The sequence below is a fragment of the Scyliorhinus torazame genome, chromosome 1 (genome assembly GCF_047496885.1).
Source record: "Scyliorhinus torazame isolate Kashiwa2021f chromosome 1, sScyTor2.1, whole genome shotgun sequence".
NCBI classification, from domain to species: Eukaryota; Metazoa; Chordata; class Chondrichthyes; order Carcharhiniformes; family Scyliorhinidae; genus Scyliorhinus; species Scyliorhinus torazame.
Window position 1 is genome coordinate 256,076,123 of NC_092707.1, and position 21,851 is coordinate 256,097,973.

The following is a 21,851-nucleotide window of genomic DNA, read 5'->3' on the forward strand; positions in this document are numbered from 1 at the left end:
GTAGGGACAGAGGGGGACTGGCACTGCCGAGTCTAAGTGATTATTATTGGGCCGCCAACGTGTCAATGATATGTAAGTGGATGAGGGAAGGGGAAGGAGCGGCGTGGAAAAGACTGGAGATGGCGTCCTGTAGGGGAACTAGCTTAAAAGCACTGGCGACGGCGCCGTTGCCGTTCTCCCCGAAAAAATACACCACAAACCCAGTGGTGGTGGCAACTCTGAAAATTTGGGGGCAGTGGAGACGACATAAGGGAGTGACGGGTGCCTCAGTGTGGTCCCCAATAAGGAACAACCATAGGTTCGTCCCGGGAAGGATAGATGGGGGATTTAAATCTTGGCAGCGAGCAGGAATTGCAAAATTGCAGGACTTGTTCTTAGACGGGACGTTCGCGAGTCTGGGCGCACTGACAGAAAAATATGGGTTGCCACCTGGGAATGCATTTTGCTATATGCAAGTGAGGGCATTTGTGAGGCAACAGGTGAGGGAATTTCCGCAGCTCCCGGCGCAAGAGATCCAGGACAGAGTGATATCGGGGGCATGGCTGGGTGATGGTAGGGTGTCAGATATATATATAGGGAAATGAGAGACGAGGGGGAGACGGATGGTAGAGGAGCTGAAGGGAAAATGGGAGGAGGAGCTGGGGGAAGAGATTGAGGAGGGGCTGTGGGCAGATGCCCTAAGTAGGGTAAACTCTTCGTCCTTGTGCCAGGCTCAGCCTGATACAATTCAATGTTCTACACAGGGTGCATATGACGGGAGCTAGGCTGAGTAGGTTTTTTGGAGTGGAAGATGGGTGCGGGAGATGCGCGGGATGCCCGGCGAACCACACCCACATGTTTTGGTCATGTCTGGTATTGCATGGGTTCTGGGTGGGTGTGGCAAAAGTGATCTCGAAGGTGGTGGGGGTCCGGGTCAAACCAAGCTATATTTGGGGTTGCAGATGAGCCGGGAGTGCAGGAGGCGAGAGAGGCCGACGTGTTGGCCTTTGCGTCCCTAGTAGCCCGGCGAAGGATTCTACTTATGTGGAAAGAAGCTAAGCTCCCGGGTGTGGAGGCCTGGATCAACGACATGGCAGGGTTTATAAAACTGGAGCGGATAAAATATGCATTAAAAGGTTCGGCTCAGGGGTTCACCGGGCGGTGGCAACCGTTCCTCGACTATCTCGCAGCGTGATAAGGGAAAATAGGAAAGGCAGCAGCAGCAGCCCGGGGGGAGGGGGGGGGGGTCTCATTCGGGTCTTCAGGGGTTTTATATGTGTGTTTATATATTAGTTATTTATATTTGATTTCACAAAGTTACTATCTTAGTTATTATTTCTGTTGTTTCTTATTTTGTTGTTGGCAGTTGCTGTTAGTTAGCATATTATTTATTTAAAAAACGATCAATGTATATATTATTACAAAGTTGTAAAATGGGAAATTTTTGTTTGATCGAAAAACTTTAATAAAATATATATTTTTTAAAACTGAATTCTGCTCTTTTAGCAGGTAATCCAGTAAAGGGTTTCTAGCCCATCCGTTTCCATCCAATTCTCTTCCCCGCGCCTAGTGGTGCACTAAAACGGACCTTTTGTCTAATTCCACAGCTAGTTATTCCTGGAAAAAGTCGCTAGTCTGTCTCCAGAGGCTCATAGCTTGATGTGCACCACTCCACATCAAGCGTGGCTGATTCAGAGTCTCTCCCGCTCTTACCGTCAGCCATTGGTGTGTTTGGAAGGATTTGCTGGTTGACACGTTACGAATGCACCTTCCTCGACCATCAAGTCCTGGGGTGGAACTCTAACCCGGAGTTTCTGACTCGGAGGTAGGCACAATACCCACTGCGCCACAAGACCACCTCCGATCCTTTTAGTTTTCTTTAAAAACTGGCATTAAAAATTCATGTTGAAAAATCCAAAATCCTTTAGTTCCCCAAGCAAGCGAGTAGGCAACTGAATAACCCGCTTAAAATTTGATCATTCTTTGATACGGAGTTGCGCTCATCACAGATATGGTTACGCGTTGTTGCTACAAGAAACTTAAATCACTGCAGCAAAAGCCTTTTGAATATGAAAGAGGAACAAAATATTGCTGTCTTAACAAACTGCAGAGCAAAGGGATTTTCAACCAAGGATGCGTCTGCAGATTTTCCGTGTATTTGGTGGCAACTCTGACAATAATAATCTCTGAGCGATTCAGGTCCGAGTGGTTTTAAGCAACAGCTTTTAATATGCATTGACTGATAAAAGTATTGGTTTTATACAGCGGTCTTGTATTAAATGAAGATCAACTAGTCCAATTGGTTGCCTCTATGATGCCCCATTTGAGCTTATCAGCTTGTGACCTTTTGTGAATGGACTTCCAACTATCCCAAGGGAGCTCTGAATGAAGCTGAGGAAAAAGGTCCCATTTTCTTAGTCTGCACCTACATATGGCCATGTGCCAGCTGCCTCTCACAAAATATATCATTTTGAAAATTATGCCACAAGGGACATCAGAAGCAAGCCATCCCTGCTCTTTCTGGCTTTTTAATAGAAAGATTGTAGGGGCTGGTGTGGGGCTTGGGAGGCACGATCTGGAAGTCATTGCTTATCAACCCCCACATGGTCATGGCCAGGCTTGCTGTCCACTAAAATCAAAAAAAGTCTTGAACCTAGATTCAACATTCCAAATTTGATCCTGTGTATCAGTGCATTTGAAAACAAACAAAAATGCTGGAAGTGCTCAGCAGATCAGGCAGCATCTGTGGAGAGAGAAACACAGTTAACTTTTCAGGCTGATGGTCTTCCGTCATCTGTTCCAGTTCTGATGAAAGGCCATTGTCCTGAAACATTCATTTGTTTCTTTCTCTGCAGAAACTGCCTGACCTGCTGTGTTTCCAGCATTCTTTGACTTTATCTTCAAATTTCCAGCATCTGCAATATTTTGCTTTTGTATCAATGGGTTTACTTATGATATTTCAAACATGGAGTGCTTAAGAAACTCTGTTTTAATCAGTCTTTCCACCCCCCCCCCCCCAAGGCAATTTGTGTTGCAATCGATTCAAAGGCAGTGAATGGATTAAAGCTTTGAGAACACATTTTGCTCCTCCTTGTCACCGTGTTGTGCTATTTGATGATATTCCACTGATGACTTAAATTCTTAACACTCGTGAACAAAACCAACACCATTCCTGTTCTGTAACTTTGTGGAGCTACTTGCATGCAACAAAAATACCCCTTGGTGATCCTCGCTATTACTATTGACATAAGATAATAAGAATCTCTATTGTCACAAGTAGGCTTACATTAACACTGCAATGAAGTTACTGTGAAAAGCCCCTAATCGCCACACTCCGGCGCCTGTTCGTGAACACTGAGGGAGAATTCAGAATGTCCAAATTACCGAACAGCACATCTTTCGGGACTTGTGGGAGGAAACCGAGCTCCCGGAGGAAACTCACGCAGACACAGGGAGAACATACAGACTCTGCACAGAACGTGACCCAAGCCGGGAATCAAACCTGGGATGATGGTGCTGTGAAGCAACAGTGCTAACCACTGTGCTATCATGGCCCTGAAACCATAATCACTGTTAACAAAGAACAGAAGACCCATTGTGGCTTTTCTGCAAAGTCCTTTAATGGGTTAATGGGCATAGTCTGCATTTGTTAATTTTCTTCCAAAACTAGAGAATTGTACAACTGGCAAAGCCAACTTTTATTACCCATCCCTAATTGCACTGGGAATGTGGTAGTAAGCGGCCTTCAAGAACCACTGAAGCCCTTGCGGCGCAGTTACACCTACAAACTGGTAGTGAGTTTCAGAATTTTACCCAGGGACAATGAAGGAATGGTAGCACATTTCCAAATTGGGTAGTGTGTAATTTGAAGAGGAACCTTCAGGGCAGCACGGTAGCATTGTGGATAGCACAATTGCTTCACAGCTCCAGGGTCCCAGGTTCGATTCCGGCTTGGGTCACTGTCTGTGCGGAGTCTGCACATCCTCCCCGTGTGTCCGGGTGCTCCGGTTTCCTCCCACAGTCCAAAGATGTGCAGGTTAGGTGGATTGGCCATGATAAATTGCCCTTAGTGTCCAAAATTGCCCTTCGTGTTGGGTGGAGTTACTGGGTTATGGGGATAGGGTGTAGGTGTTGACCTTGGGTAGGATGCTCTTTCCAAGAGCCGGTGCACACTCGATGGGCTGAATGGCTTCCTTCTGCACTGTAAATTCTATGATAATCTATGAACCTAAATGTGGTGATCTTCCCATGAACCTGCTGCCCATGTCCTTCTAGGTGTTTGATGGGTTTAGGAGATGCTATCAAAGAAACCTTGGCAAGTAGCTGGAGTGGATCCTGCAGATAGGCATTTAAAAAAACTTTTATGCCTGGGACCCATTCCTACCAACCGGCTAACTTCGGGATCCATGCCGGCCGACCTTCGTGGCCTAAGCTGGCCGACCTTTGCAACCCACACCAGCCGACCATCGTGACCCACACCGACTGACCTTCACAACCCACCATTTTCACTTGCCTTTAATGTGACAGGTGAACCTGCTTGGTCCTCACAATGTCACTTGCTTTCGTATTCAAAGTTATATTTCTGCCAGTGACTCCTGCTGATGATTTAAGATCTCACTGTATCCATTGAAAACAATCAAGAGGTTTGTCCTCAAACTCGCCATAGAACATAGAAAAATACAGCACAGAACAGGCCCTTCGGCCCACGATGTTGTGCCGAACCTTTGTCCTAGATTAATCATAGATTATCATTGAATTTACAGTGCAGAAGGAGGCCATTCGTCCCATTGAGTCTGCACCGGCTCTTGGAAAGAGCACCCTACCCATAGTCAACACCTCCACCCAACACTAAGGGCCATGTTTAGTCTTCAAACGTCATTGAGGTTTGGAGGGTTTTAAACTTTCATTTGCCAGTGCTTCCCTACATATGACACACATGAACTTTTGAATCCTGATTTGCAGTGGCACAAGGAATAACCCAAGCCTCAAGTAATCATATTTATGCTGCTTTGTTCCTGATTACAGCTTCATGTGTTGTTCACCAGAGGCCCTGGAGTTCACACCTGCACTGCTGGCAGCTGCAAAATGGAGGAATCTCTCTCACGCACAGAACATGTGACGTCAGCGCATGGAGAAAAAGCCTGCCATGGCCGGCATTTTTAAAAGCCAGCCGGGGCAGTTTGTCGTTCTGTTGCTTGTTTTAGCCTTCGTTTATTTGTTCTAATTCTGTCACCTTTGCTCATGAGTCGCCTGGTATCTTTCTGATACTGCCACGTGATTCAAGTCCAAGTAATGATTAATAATGCAACACACCGCTTAGTAAGAGTTAAATCAACGCTCATTTATTATATACAGCAATTAATACTTGTACAATAATTCTACTTCTAGACTACTACCTACCACTGAAGGCCAATACTTAACTTTGGAAATGGCCCACCAGGTCAGGGAAACGAATGGTCTTTCAAATTGGTTCTGAGCCTGCGGGATTCAAAAGTTGGTACAAGTCGATAGTCAGGTGTGCCTATCTGGTAGCGATCGCTGGAGTAAAACTTACGGTTTCTTGTAGAAGGGTCTCGAAGGTTGCGAGCAGGAAAAGAAGGGTCGAGTTGAACTTGGCCCCTATTCCTATAGTCCCCAGGGGCTTCCCGCCTCTCGGGGCGGACCTTGTACCTGGTCCCAAGTGATTGGACTTGGTCCCAATGACTTGGTTCGATATGCTCCAGTACTGGAGCGATTCTTTGATTGGGGGGTGGTCGTTTACCTTTCTTTGTGTTAGCTCCTGCTGGCGCGGAAAGGTCTGGGTCGGCTTTGAGTTGCTAATTTGTAGCAATTGTTCCCGGGGATGGCTGCTTAATATGCAGATGGCTGGGTTGTTGTGATGTTGATGGCTGCAGGTATCGGTCTGGACTGACTTCCCCAGAGGCGAATACACTGTTTTACCTGCAGCTGTCCATTTGAGTCCTGTTGGCTGATTTTCCCATCAGCCTCTTCCGTTCGCCATTTTAAATCGGGGTTTGACCATTCTAATCGGGAGTCAGCCATTTTACATGGCTACAGTTCCTCCCGCGACCGATCACGCCACAACCCTCCCGAAACTGCCTGCGACCCTGAGTTTTAAAACCACTGCTGCAGATGGTAGCAGTGCTGTGTCAATGGTGGAGGGAGGGAAAATTTAAAGTGCCTGATGGGCTGTCAATCAAGCAAACTTCATTGTGTTGTCAAACTATTTAAGTGTTCTTGGAGATGCACTCAACCAGGGAAGTGGAGATTATTCCATCAAAATCCTGCCTCATGCCTTAAAGATGATGGGGAGTCAGGAGGCGAGGTATTTGTTGCAAAATACACAACCTCTGAAGTAGTCTTGTTGTTAGCTAGTGAGTTATCCTCCTGCTTCCGGGTGGGACATCTTGTGGTCCTAATATTTCTGTGGTTGGTCCAGTTAAGTTTCTCTGCAATGATTCAATGTTGCTCCCTCCCCCCACCCCCAGGATGTTTATGGTGAGGAATTCACTGATGGTAATGCCACTTGATGTTAAGGACAGGTAGTGAGACTCTCCCTGTAGGAACAGAAAATGTTCAGCAGGGCAGACAGCACCATATAGTAGAGAGAAAAATGAAGTTAACATTTCATTGACCTCAGAGTGTTTCTCTCTACAGATGCTGCTTGACCTGCTGAGTGTTGTGTTTGGTGTTCGATGTGTAGCAAGGAATCTACCAAACGACTTGTGATTTGGATAGCGATCTGTTACAGAGCAAGCTATCATGGAGTTTCTTTGTACTCCCCTGGAACTACACCTAGGCACGACTGTCCACTTTTACATCTCAAAACCATCTGTCGATCACCGGATGTGCCCGCATTTAATATCCGAGTGCCTTGTCACATGACCCCTGTCTGGATACTCATGGTGGATCTGTACCACCTGCTGGTTGGAGGTCACTCCACCAGCCATCTACAATATTGCTTCCAGGCATATCACCACATCCCCTTCCTCAGAAATCATTAATGTTTGTTTACAATCATAATTACTTTTTTGGGGCAGCACGGTGGCACAGTGGTTAGCACTGCAGCCTTATGACACCGAGGTCCCAGGTTCGATCCCGGCTCTGGGTCACTGTCCGTGTGGAGTTTGAACATTCTCCCCGTGTTTGCATGGGTTTCGCCCCCATAACCCAAAGATGTGCAGGGTAGGTGGATTGGCCATGCTCAATTGCCCCTTAATTGGAAAAAGTGAATTGGGTACTCTAAATTTTTTTTTTTTAAATTATTACTTTTTTAACATTTATGATACATTTGTGATGTGTTTAACCAATGTGAACAAGTTTAACTAGGGTGTCCATAAACATGATATGCCTGGTCAGTGTCTGTCTCTTTCACCCAGGTCATTGTGTCTCCCTCATGGGATCCCCCCTGTGATCATGTGGGCTATTGCCAGCCTTATCGAAGACTGGTTTGTGTGCTGACCTCTTGCTTCTTGTCATGGCACATATGCATCACTAGCCCCTTCCTTTTGCGTTTCCTGCCACAACGCTGTGTTTGCTGTTTCTTTTGCCTCAGGTTTATTAGTCATGACCTCACCTTCTCTTTTACTTTTGTCAGTGGGATGAGCTAGCTCTGCCAGTCTTCTCCTCTCCCTCCTTGTTTTGACATTAGGTTTGCTGTTTCTTTTGTGTTCATGTTGAGGCTTGGCAGCCTCTGGTTTGGTGCTGGTCTGCACCCTGTTCTCGGACGTCTGCAGGGTCTCCGGTGGATCCTGAGGCGCCGATGCGTCATCCTTGGATTGTGTGACCATGCCCACGTCTGCAGCCTCACCTGGATGTTGGAACGCCTCGGTTTCTGGTGCCTGGGTGGAGGTTAAATCTACAGCACCAGGTGCTGTGCCTTCTTGGCTCGCTGGAGCATCGCTCAATGGCTCCTCTTCACTCAAAATAACTATTCTTACACTCTCTGGTCGTGATGATCCAGGCGTTGGGTCATCATGCTGGTCTTGTTCCATAATATATGATTCATCTGTTGAGCTGCCTAGCGAGATAGTCATCAGGTCCTCTCCTGTTTCACTCTCCGAGTTGTCAATCTGTTCAACATCAGAGTTGCCATCATCGTATTCATCATCTATGTCTTCCCACTCATTTTCCATATCCTTGAGGACCTCGACTGTTTCGCCCTCTGATTCGTCAATCTGTTCAACATCTGAGTTGCTCCCATCGTGTGCATCATCAATGTCTTCCCATTCATCCTCATTATCCTCGAGGATCAGTGAGTCGACTACCGGAATCATTTCAAAGACCTGAAATGAATCACCACGTACGTCTGGAGCAAGCTTCTCTAGGATTGGGACAATGCTGTCTGCTCCTAGCTTGTTCAGTGGCTGGTCCCCTGTGGTATCAGCAACACCTAGAACGACATGGGCAGCAGGTTCATGGGAAGATCACCACATTTAGGTTCCTCTTCAAATTACACACTACCCATTTTGGAGATGTGCTACCATACCTTCATTGTCCCTGTAAAATTCTGAAACTCACTACCAGTTTGTAGTTGTAACTGCGTAAAATAAAAACATTTTATTTTGGAGTGCGCCATCTCAGTGTCCAGCACGGTCTGGTCATCCCCAGTGACCACTTTGCCATTCCGCCAAACCACCGGAGTAGCGCGTCTTGGGCTTTTTTGTGCTCTTGCGAAAACGTTCTACGAGCAGTTCATACTGCTCTTCATCTGACTCACCTTCCACGCCATTACTTTTTGCATCCTCTGCGAAGTCTTCAAACATATATTCGTAGTACTCATCATCAGATACAGCATCGTCTGTAATGATGTAACTGAGCATTGGTTAGTGAGCGATAAGTGAATAAGTGGCACTTGACTGCATTGCCAACGGCGTTTTGTATCATTTTGCTGATGATTGGGAATAGACTGAAGCGCAGCAATTGGTTGGATTGGATTTGTGCGGCACAGTGGTTAGTACTGCTGCCCCACAGTGCCAGGGAGCCGGGTTCAATTCTGGCCTTGGGTGACTGTCTCTGTGGAGTTTGCTCATTCTCCCTGTCTGCATGTCTGTGTTAGATTCCTCTGGGTTCTCTAGTTTCCACAGTCCAAAGATGTACAGGTTATTTGGAGTTACTGGGGTAGGACAGGGGTTTGGGCCTAGGCAGGGTGCTCTTTCAGAGGGTCGGTGCACACTTGGTGGGCCGAATGGCCTCCTTCTGCACTGTAGGAATTCAATGGTTGTCCTGCTTTTTGTGGCTGGGGCGTAGCTGGGCAATGCTGCTGCTATTCTGGAACTGCACGAGTCGGGACACCGTTTAGCCTAAAGCACAACCCTTCAGCACTGTAGCCAGGATTATGCCAACCCATAGCCTGCATCCAGCACGCTCAGCACCTTGGGGTGGGTTTCATTTCCCCAGTTTGTTTCCCGTGGTTTGATTATTTTGTTTTTTTTCTGCCATTCACTGGTGAAGCTGCTATGAGATGATTTAGAGCTGATTGCACAGCTGCGACAGGAATAGAATGAACATGTCTGCCAAGGGGCTAAGGGCATGAAATGGAGGCCCAGCAGCTGTGCTCTAATGCTTTGAAATAATCATGACAGAATGCATTCACTATTGTGAAGAATTATTGTAAATTAATTTGCTTGGAGCTTGAAAACTTACAAACAATATAACTTTGTAAATGTATGCAGTTTTACGATTCTAGATATGCTTTAAATGGGATTATTTTCTGTACATCCAGTCTTTTGGGCGGGGGGTGGGGGGGGGGGGGGTGGGGGGGTGGGGGGGGTGGTAGGAGCGGTGGGCAAGTGTTTTCTTGAATCTGCATTAGTGGAAGTAACCTGGCAAAGTGGATTCTGGGCCATTTTTGGGATTGCAGTCTGCAACCCGTGGGGTGCTGCAAAGGTCAGTGCTTGAACTCCACTATTTGCAGTCTGTATAAATGGCTCAAATAGTGTAACATATTCAAACTTACTAATGATACAAAGCTAAGCAGGAAAAATTAGCTGTGCGAAGGGCATTAAGGGATTGCAAAAGATATATATATATATATATATATATATATATATATATATATATTGCACACACACGTTAAATGAGTGGCCAACAATGTGGCAGTTATGAGATTATCCACTTTGATGGGACGCAGGGAAAACCAGAATATTTTTCAAAGGTGAGAGAATAGCATATAACTTGAGTATTGCTGAAAAAAGACATGTTGTTGAAGCCTTTGGTCTTGCATTCATCTGGACAATTTGCAAAAGTAACATTGTAAAGGCAGGAAGTTATATTGTATGAAAAGCAAGTGCTGATTGGTTAGCAAGTGGACTCTAATTGGTAGAACTGCATGCAGAATGCACCAGTTAACTGATTTGTATAAATTGTTCCCGTCACAATTTGGTACCCTTGTGAATAGTATTAATGAGTTCAAGACCAAAAGCTTTGTCAGCATGAACCTTTTTCAGCAGCACTTAAGTTCTGTACCACCAAATTACTATTAGAATAGTAAGTGTTGAGATTCAGAGGAATTTGTGTGTCCTTGTACATGAATCATTGAAAGTTAATACACAAATTATCTTTGACAACCTGTCAGCTCATGAGACAATCATGTGTGCCTTAATGGTAAACTCTGTGTTACACACTGCCTGATGTGGCTCAGAAAGTCTTTGCTGCACTGACTAAGTATACTGAGGACACAGGCTTGGTAGACTCACAGTTTGGTGTTCTCAGCTAGGTCACTGTTGCTCCACATACTTGTACTCAGCTTGGGCATAACAGTTGCAGCTTTTGCAATGTGTAAAGTATTGACTTCAGATCAAGTGATGGATTATTAGTGATTCTGGAGACGAGATGTGTGAAGCTATCAGCTACCTCCTTTCTCACATTGCCAATGATGAATGATGGCACTATGGTAGTATCCTGGACCATCACATTTGTGTTCCTAATCCTGATGGTCAAACCAATTGTTGACATGTGTGAGATAATCTGTCCATTTCTCTCTGGAGGTGTTCCTCTACATAAAATGCTAGTGCAGCATTATTGGCACATAGCAACTTTCAGTTGAGGACTTGGTGCACCTTTGTCTTGGCACTCAGGTGGACATGAACAACTTTCTGTAAGTCTTTGTCTGTAAGTAGTTACCCTCTGTAGATGAACTGAATGTGTATGATTGTAGCAACGAGAAGAATATGGCAAAGAGAATCAAGTTCCAGAACATAACCCCTTTTGACCCCACTGTGAATCTCAAGGGTTCCAATGTTGCCCATCATAGATGATCTTATCCATCATGTTGTTGTGGAAATATGCAGAAACGAGAAGTAATTAAGAAGGCATATTATAAAAATGAAGTATAGCTAGAACGCTGGCATCTATACAACAAAATTGAAAATGCCAAGATGCAATCTGTTCACAAAAAGCAGGACACATCCAACAGGGCCAGTACTACCTCTGATGGTGGTGGTGGTTGGGGGGGGGTTGGTAAAACTACTGGGAGGTACAGTGGTTAATGGGAAGCAAAGCCGCAGGTTAGCATGTGGGGAGGTGGTTTAACTACATGGAAAATTATGAAAAAAGTTAAAGGAAAGAAGAACTTGGGAGATGTTATTAATGGATGTGTTAGGATTCAAAAAGAAGGTATAAAATCTACATGTAGATTGGCCAAACCAGGTCAGTCAAGGCAGCCTTGAGGAGGAGTTCATAGAATGTTCCATGATAGTTTCCTAGAACAGTATGTAATGGAATGTACGAGGGAGCAAGCAATCCTAGATCTGGTCCTGTGTAATGAGACATGAATAATTAATGCTCTGATAGTTAGGGATCCTCTCGGAAGGAGCAATCACAGTATGGGTGACTTTAAAATATAGATGGTGTGTGCAGGGTGAGAAGGTAAAATCCAATACCAGTGTCTTGTGCTTAAACAAAGGAGACTGCAATGGGATGGGGGAGGAGTTGGTTAAGGTAGACTGGGGGCAAAGACTTTATGGTGGGACAATTGAAGAACAGTGGAAGACTTTCAGAGCGATTTTTTTCAGTGCTCAGCAAAAGTATACATCAGTGAAAAGGAAGGACTGTAGGAAAAGGGATAATCAGCCGTGGATATCTAAGATAATAAAGGAGGGTATCAAATTGAAAGAAAATGCATACAAAGTGACAAAGATTAGTGGGAAACTAGAGGATTGGGAAATCTTTAAAAGTCAACAGAAAGCCACAAAAAATCTACAAAGAAAAGTAAGATGGATTATCAGAGTAAACGCTCAGAATATAAAAACAGATAGCAAAAGTTTCTACAAATATATAAAATGAAAAAGAGTGGCTAAGGTCAGCATTGGTCCTTTAGAGGATGAGAAGGGGGCTTTAATAATGGGAAATGAGGAAATGGCCCAGGCATTGAACCGGTATTTTGTGTTGGTCTTCGCAGTGAAAGACGCAAGTAACATGCCAATAATTGATAGCAAGTGAGGATCTAGAAATGATCATTCTCTCTCCGGAAGTCATGTTAGGCAAACTAATGGGGCTAAAGGTAGACCAGTCTCCTGGCCCTGATTAAATGTATCCCTTCTAAAAGAGATGACAGGGGAAATAGCAAATGCGCTTGTGGTAATTTTCCAAAATTCGCTGGACTCTAGGGCGATTCCGGCAAATTGGAAAACAGCAAATGTGACGCCACTGTTTAAGAAAGGAGGTAGACGAAAGGCGGTTAACTATATGAATAGTAGAGCAAAGTTTGCAGAGGGCACAAAGGGCTGGGATCTCCCGCACCACCCATCGCAAGAATGTCACGGGCAAGCCACGTACAGTGGAAACATCCATTGACTTTGGGCGGGATTTTCCGGTTGCCAGGTGAACGCAGCCAGAGAATCCCACCCAAAGTCTGCAGAGGGATACAGATAGTTTAAGTGAGTGGGCAAGGGTCTGGCAGATAGCGTACAATGCTCGTAAATGTGAGGTCATCCATTTTGGTTGAATTACAGCAAAATCGGCTATTATTCAAATGGTAAAAAATTGCAGCATGCTGCTGTGCAGAGGGACCTGGGAGTCTTTGTGCATGAACTCAAAAAGTTGGTTTGGAGGTGCAGCAGGTAATCAAGAAGATAAATGGAATTTGTCCTTCATTGCTAGAGGGATGGAGTTTAAAAGCAGGGAGGGTATGTTGCAGCTGTATAGGATGCTGGTGAGGCCACACGTGGAGTACTGTGTACAGTTAGGTCTCCTTACTTGCGAAAGGATGTACTGGCACTGGAGGGGGTACAGAGGAGATTACTAGGTTGATTCCGGAGTTGAGAGGATTGGCTTATGAGGAGACTGAGTAGACTGGGACCATACTCTTTGGAATTTAAAAGAATGAGGGGGGATCTTATAGAAACATATAAAATTATGAAGGAAATAGATAGGATAGAAGCTGGGAGGTTGTTTCCACTGACGGGTGAAACTAGAACTATGGGGCATAGCCTCAAAATAAGGGGGAGCAGATTTAGGACTGAGTTGAGGAAGAATGTCTTCACCCAAAGGGTTGTGAATCTGTGGAATTCCAGACCCAGTGAAGCAGTTCAGGCTACCTCGTTGAATGTTTTTAAGGTAAAGATAGATTTTTTAACAGTAAAGGATTTAAGGGTTATGGTGAACGGGCGGGTTAGTGGAGTTGAGTCCACAAAAAGATCAGCCATGATCTTATTGAATGGCGGAGCAGGCTCGAGGGGCCAGGTGGCCTACTCCTGCTCCTAGTTCTTATCAGTTTACTTTCAGTCAACAACAATACAATGAAATTGTGCTGTAGACTATGCTAACAAGCAGTTAATGATCTCTAATAATCTGCTCACCAATGCTCCGTCTTGGGCCTTGCTAGGAACATCAGTTCCAGATCTCATTACAGCCTTGACCCAAATGTGGACAAAAGAACTGAATTCTGGCAGCACAGTAGCACAGTGGTTGGCACTGTTGCTTCACAGCGCCAAGGATTCGGGTTCGCTTCCCGGTCTGGGTCACTGTCTGTGTGCAGTCTGCATGTTCTCCCCGTGTCTGCGTGGGTTTCCTCTGGGTGCTCCTACAACAAGTCCCGGAAGACGTGCTTGTTAGGTGAATTGGACATTCTGAATTCTCCCTCCGTGTACCCAAACAGGCGCTGGAGTGTGGTGACTAGGGGATTTTCACAGTAACTTCATTGCAGTGTTAATGTAAGCCTATTTGTGACACTAATAAAGATCGTCAAATTGAAGTCAGTGGGGCTTTGAGGTCAAAATCTCCATAGATGGAGCCTGCTCAGCATAAAGGAAGATGATTATGGTTGTTGGAAGCCAATTATTTCAGCCTCCGGGTTTTGCTGCAAGGGTACCCCAGGCAATGTCCTAGCTCGTTCATAAGTTCCTAAGATATAGGAACAGAATTAGGCCATTTGACCCATTAGGTCTGCTCCGCCATTCGATCATGGCTGACCTCATCCTGGCCTTAACTCCACTTTCCTGCCCGTTCTCCATAACCCTTCAACCCATTACCAATTAAAAACCTGTCTAACTCCATCTTAAATTTACTCACACTCCCTGCATCCACCACACTCTGGGGCAGTGAATTCCACAAATTCACAACCCTTTAGGAGAAGTAGTTTCTCTTTAACTCAGTTTTCAACTTGCTACCTCTTATCCTAAAACTATGACCTCTCATTCTAGAATGCCCCACAAGAGGAAGCGTACATTCCATGACTACTTTATCCATTCCTTATAACATCTTGTCTACCACAGTTTAATCTCCCTATATTCTTTTAAACTCCAGAGAGTATAGGCCTAAACTGTTCAATCTCTCTTCATATGACAAAGCCCTCATCTCTGGAATCAATCTAGTGAACCTCCTCTGAACTGCCTACAATGCCACTACATCTTTCCTCAAATAAGGGGACTAAAACTGTGCATGATACTCCAGTAATCTTCATCTGCTTCGTCAATGACCTTTCCTCCATCATAAAGTCAGAAATGAACATGTTCCCTGATTTCACAATGTTTAGTTTAATTTGCACACCCTCAGATAATGAAGCAGTCTGTGCTCGCATGCAACAAGACCTGGCCAGCATTCAGGCTTGAGCTGGCAAGTGACTAACATTTGCACTACATAAGTGCCAGGCATTGATCATCTCCAAGAGAGAGTCTAGCCACCTCCCCATGACATTCAATGGCATTACCATTGTCAAATCATCCACCATCAATGTTTGTTTTTATTCATTCAAGGGTGTGTGCGCTGCTGACGGGGCCTGCAATAATTGTCCTTGAGAACGTGGAGTTACAACACCTTGATTACAACTGAGTGGCTTGCTAGGCCATTTCAGAGCAATTAAGAGTCAAACCACATTGCTGTGGGTCTAGAGTCACATAATCGACCAAACCATGTAAGGATGGAAGACTTCCTTCCCTAAAGGACATTAATGAGCAATTTGGCTATATGAGATTTTCTGGCAATCTGATAGTTTCATGGTCTGCGCATCATTATCAATGCTAGCTTTTTATTCTGGAGTTAACTTAATTTCAACTTCCCAGTTTCCATATGGAATTTGAGTTCGTGTCTCTGGATAATTAGTCAAGGGCTCTGGATGACTAGTCCAGTAACACAACCACTATGCCACCAAACCCGTAATATCTTTGGGTGAATCGCCATTGACTAGAAACGTAACTGGACCAACCATATAAATATTGTGGCTACAAGAGCAAGCCAGAGGCTGGATATTCTGGCTGTGAATCACCTCCTAACTCCCAAAATCTGTTAACCATCTCTAAAGCATAAATCAGGATTGTGATGTGCAGTTCCAGCACTATTCATGAAGCTCAACATCATCCAGAACAAAGCACCACAGTTGACTGGCACACTATCCACCACCTTTAAATATTCACTCTCTCCACATCTGCAACAATATGGCTGCAGTGTGTACCATCACAAGCACTACAGCAACCCACCAAGGCTTCTTTGACAACAACCCAAACCCACGATCTCCACCACTGGAAAGAAGTGGGCAGTAGGCATGACGCAACATCACCTCTAAACTCCTTCTTCAAGTTAAACATCCTGCCTTGGATATGTATTGTCTTTCCTTCATTATTGCTAAGTCAGCATTCTGCACTCCCTGCACCTCGCAGAAAGTAATGGTTCATGCAGACATGTAACTGTCCTCTTCTCGAGGGAAATCCAGGGTGGACAATAAATACTGGCCTTGTCTGCAACAGCCTGATCCCATGAATGATTAAGGAAGAATTTTACTTTTCAGAGGGATTTGGTTGCCCTTGTACATGAGTCACAAAGTTAATGTGTAAGTACAGCAAGCATTTATGAAAGCAAATGGCATGTCTACCTGTATTGCAAGGGAGTTGCCGTATAAGAATAAAGAAGTCTTGCTCCAATTATTTAGGCCTGTGGCAAGATCACGCCAGGCGTACTGTCCAGTTTTGATCTCTGTACGTAAGGATCAATATACTCGTCTTCAAGGGGATGCAATTAAGATGGATTGATTGCGATGGTGAAAGTGCTGTATTGGAAGGAGAGTTTGATATTCTCCATAAGGTGGCACGGTAGCACAGTGGTTAGCACTGTTGCTTCACAGCGCCACGGTCCCAGGTTCGATTCCCAGCTTGGGTCACTGTCTGTGTTGAGTCTGCACGTTCTCCCCGTGTCTGCATGGGTTTACTCCGGGTGTTCTGGTTTCCTCCCACAAGTCCCGAAAGATGCGCTGTTAGGTTAATTGGTCACTTTGAATTCTCTCTCAATGTACCTGAACAGGCGACGTAGTGTGGCGACTAGGGGCTTTTCACAGTAACTTCATTGCAGTGTTAATGCAAGCCTACATGTGACAATAATAAAGATTATTATTATTATATTAAGGTGGCTATTAGGCCCATCGACCCTTGGAAAGAGCACCCTACCTAGACTCACACCTCCACCCTAATCCCGTAACCCAGTAATCCCACCTAATCTTTTTAGACACTAAGGGGCAATTTAGCCTGACCAATCCACCTAACCTGCACGTCTTTGGACTGTGGGAGGAAACCGGAGTTACTTCAGGGAAGACAGTTAAGAGTCAGCTACATCTTGGCTCAAAAATGGCGTCTCCAACTGTGCAGTGCTCTCTCAGTTGTGTACTGGAGTGTCAGCCTGATAATGGACTCAAATTTCTGGAGATAATTGAACCCATGTCCTTCTGAATCAGTGGCAAGAGTACTACAGGCTGCACGACAATGCCTTTTGTCTGTTTACAAACAAAGTAAAATAGCTGGACAAGCACTTTTTCACCAAGGCAGTTTTGTTCCAAGTACATCAGATATCGGGTGATTAGATTGGGAGATGTTGGGTTCTCCTTCCCTGTAGTTAACCCAATTTTCATACATTACTGTCTCCTTTACTCCCCTGCAAAAGGATGGATCGCTGGGAAACATCGATGACCTCGCTCAACAGTACACTGAATACTACAACAGCTGCCTCAGTGATGTGCCAGAACGGATGGAAGAGCTGTGTACTCTCAGAGTCGCTGAGGACCTTGAACTGGTAAGAAAACTCTCTCCTCCTCTGCGAGACTTGCGTACCTCTGGACAAGCAAAAAAAATTGCATTTGTAAAGTGCCTTTCGTGACTTCAAATCACCTTGGTGCACTTTGCAACCATGAATCACTTTAAGCGCAGTCGCTGACATAATGTAGAAACATGGCAGCCAATTTTCACACAACGAGGTCCTACAAATCAATGAAACAAGAAACCCAAGTAATCTGTTTTTAATGATGCTGGTTGAGTGCTAGCCAGTATACCAAGAGGACATCGCAATGCAATAAATTCAACTGTACTTCCGAGCGCCGGAATGAAACCATAATTAAGCTTCAAATTAAATAGCACTGCCCCCTCCCACACCAATTCCCCACTACTAACAGTTTACTGTTGTGAATAGGCTTTATTTATATTACATGGTGGGTTCAGAGATAAACAGTGAGCCTAAAACAATTTCTAAAGTCTTCAATGGGCCCTGTGAAGGTGGGAATAATCTGAAAGTAGCTCAAAATCAGTTCATTGCTTTTCAAGTGTTGGCCAGCACAGCAGCTACACAGGTACTGGAACCAACAAATGACCAGGTATTCACTTTCTGATGTTGGTTGAGGGATAATATTGGCCAGGGCATTGGGTACAGTAGTGTTATTAGAATTTTTCATCTGCTTGAGGGGACAGACTCCCTGTAACGGCTCGTCCATAATTCTGCAGTGGTTGGGGGGGGGGGGGGGGGGGGGGGGACTGGGACTTTCCTTTCGGTCCTAATCGATATCCCCGAGCTCAGAGATGCATGTGCACATTTTTGGCAGTGTGCCAGACACCATCTTGGTCCAATAGTTTGCATGTGCATCCCTTTTGCCCGCTGGCAATATACAGAGGTTATGATGTCAATCAGTAAGCAGTGCTGATTTCAAAGCCGTCCTCCACCTCCACACTCTTAATCTCGCACAGATGAACACGCATGAAGAACGCCCACCAGCGCTTCTTAAAAGGATCATGAAATACTTAAAGAGGTTAGTTGCTGGATCATGTTTTCTGACTGCTGGTGCAATTCTAATCATTTTTGCTTCTTTCCTATAAATTTCTAAAGTTTTGTTTGTCTATATATAGCAAGTGGTTTCACTGGTGCTGAAGTACTCTATTAGTGGTTTAAAAGCTTGTGCAGAAACAAGTTGCGTCTAGACATCAGTGGCCTGGTAGGTCTTCCTGTTGGAATTGAGTCATGGGCTACACAAAGCAGGTCAGGCTGAATGAAGAGGGTGGAGGAAAAGTAGCTGGGCTCTCAACAGGAGCTCACCAATGTCCTTCAGGAGCAACGCTTCAGCAAGACCCAATGCTTTGAAAAATCTTTGCTTTAGCAATGTAGTTGTGACTGAAATCTTCCAATTGCTGAAGCTACAACTGCAACCTCAATGCAGGGCAAGGACCACATTGTCTAGAGCTGTCAAGGTGACTGTGACTCTTAAGTTTTATACGCCTGCCTTCTTCCAAGCTGCTGATGGAGATGTAAGCGACATTTCAAATTTAGAGTTCACTGCTGCATAAGGGAGTTCCCTAAACAAAGGCGGAGACAGCTTTATCTCTTTCCCTCTTGTCAGAGACCAGCAGGTGTAGTGAACAGGAGGGTTGGCTTAGATTGTAAGCCTACCCATGTTGGAGGGAGACATTGATTGCACTGCTTTACTGTGCCTCGTGTTGTTTCCCTGAGCCAAAAGGAATTCCACTCCCTCAACAAGCATTACTGTGTGACCACAGGCAGTGAATCATGCAAATGAATGCCCATTACCCTGGTATAGCAATTATGATTCATTCATTCTGCAGCAGTCCTCTGCCAGGTGGCTATTAGGCAACAAGGTTATCCACTCTTCACATGGCCCATGACTCTTGTCCAGAACATGCCTGTCTCTTCAGCAATATTCAAGCAGGTAAAAATAAACTTTCAAGCAGGTGAAAATAAAAATCATTTTTGTACATTCCTTTAGTGTCTTCTCTAGTGTTCCATCAATACATTTACCCAGTGGGGAGATCAGAATAGTACAGTGCAGAAGAGGCCTTTCGGCCCATTCAGTCTACACCAACACATGGAAAAAAAACCTGAACCGTCTACCTAATCCCATTTCCCAGCACTTGACCCATGGCCTTGAATATTATGGCATGCCAAGTGCTCATCCAGGTACTTTTTTAAGGATGTGAGGCAAACCCACCACTACCACGCTCCCAGGCAGTGCATTCCAGGCCATCTGGGTAAAAATGTTTCCCCTCAAATCCTCCTTCTACCCCTCACCTTGAACCTGTGTCCCTTCGTAACTGACCCTTCAACTAAGGGGAACAACAGCTCCCTATCCACCCTGCCCATGCCCCTCATAAACATGTACACCTCGATAGGTCGCCCCTCCATCATCTCTGCTCCATTGAAAGCAACCCAAGCCTATCCAACCTCTCTTTATAACTTAAATGTTCCATTCCAGGCAACATCCTGGAGAATCGCCTCTGCATGCCGTCCAGTGCAATCAGATACTCCCTATAATGTGGTGACCAGAATTGCGCACAATATTCCAGCTGTGGCCTCACCAAAGTTCTATTCAATCAAACATGACCTCACTGCTTTTGTAATCTATGCCTCGATTAATAAAGGCAAGTAAGTCCCTTCGGCCTTTTTCTCCACCCGATTAACCTGCCCTTTTGCCTTCAGAGATCGATGGACAAACACGCCAAGGTCCTTTTGTTCCTTGGAACATCCCAGTGTCAGGCCATTCAATGAATACTTCCTTGTCACATTACTCCTTCCAAAGTGTATCACCTCTCACTTTTCATGGTTAAATTCCATCTGCCAATTTTCTGCCCATTTTACCATCCCCTCTATATCTTCCTGTAACCCAAGACACTCAACAACCCGGCCAATATTTGTGTCATGAGTAAGCAAACTTACTGATCCTATCCCCACATAGTCATCAATGTCATTTATATAAATGACAAACAATAGGGGACCCAGCACAGATTCCTGTGGTTGCCACTGGACACTGACTTCCAGTCACTAAAGCAGCCATTTGTCATCACTGTCTATCTCCTACAGCTACGCCAATTTGGAATCTATCGTATCAAATTATCCTGTACCCCATGTGCATTTTCGTTCTTTACAAGTCTCCCTTGTGGGACCCTGACAAAGGCTTTGCTGAAATCCATGTACATCACATCAACTGCATTCCCCTCAACGACACACCTGGTCACGTGCTCAAAAGACTCAATCAAATTTGTTAGGCATGACGTCCCTCTGACAAAGCCATGCTGACTATCCCTGATCAAACCTTGCCTCTCCAAGTGGAGATAGATTCTGTCTTTCCGAATTTTCTCTAATAGTTTCCTTACCACTGACATGAGACTCATTGGTCTGTAGTTCCCTGGCTTACCTCCCCAACCTTTCTGAAATAGTGGGACCACATTAGCTGTTCTCCAGTCCTCTGGCACCTCCCCTGTGGCCAGAGAGGGATTAAAAATTTGTGTCAAAGCCCCTGCAATCTCCTCCCCCAGCATCCCGTGACACAATTTATCCGGACCTGGATATTTGTCCACTTTTAAGCCTGCCATCACCTCCCTTTGATAATTTGCTCAAAAACATCACAGTCTCTCTCCCTGAGTTACATATCTACCTCCTCATTCTCTTGGGTGAAGACAGATGTGAAATCTTTGTTCAAGTGGCTGCAGCATAGTTCCATCGAATCCCTACAGCGCAGAAGGACGCCATTCGGCCCATTGAGACTGCACCGACCCTCCCAGAGAGCACACTACCTAGTTCACTCTCCTACTCGATCCCTATAATCCCATGCATTGATTATGGCCAACCCACCTAACCACATCTTTGGATGCTAAGGGGTAATTTACCATGGCCAATCCACCTAACCTGCACATTTTTGGACTGTGGGAGGAAACCGAAGCGTCCAGAGGAAACCCATACAGACACTGGGATAGCATGCAAACTCCATGCAGAGAGTCACCTGAGGCTGCAATCCAACCCTGGTCCTTGGCATTGTGAGGCAGCAGTGCTAGCCACTGTGCGCCATGCCGCATGAATGGTGAAAGGCTGCAGAACTCCAATGCAGGAGGAAATAGCAGGTCTGCAGGGGTGACCTCTGGCAGCTCTAAATCTAGAGCTCCAGACTGCACTATCTCAGACTGTGCTGGAGAAGTCTGGGCTGGCTGGCTGACTGACATGATAAGTAACAGCATGGGCACTGACGACTTGGCAAACCTAGGAACAGGAATGCTGTCATCCTGAGAGAGCACAGCTGGTTCTTGCTCCATGGAGCCACTGCCAATCTTCTGAGAGCAGATTGATGTATTGTGGTGCCCTGTTAAATATTGGTATCCAGAGCTATAGCAACAATCGGTGAG

General features: G+C 45.2%; 1 protein-coding gene across 4 annotated transcripts in view; it reads left to right on the forward strand.

Moving 5' to 3' along the window:
• Positions 1 to 21,851, forward strand: part of sash1a (SAM and SH3 domain containing 1a) — a 233,169-nt gene that overhangs the window by 113,940 nt on the left and 97,378 nt on the right. For all 4 annotated transcript variants that reach the window (XM_072504812.1, XM_072504821.1, XM_072504828.1 and 1 more), the window contains exon 2: positions 17,344 to 17,472. In XM_072504812.1, coding sequence (XP_072360913.1) covers positions 17,344 to 17,472 — 129 coding nt within the window. The remainder of the gene's footprint in view (positions 1 to 17,343; positions 17,473 to 21,851) is intronic.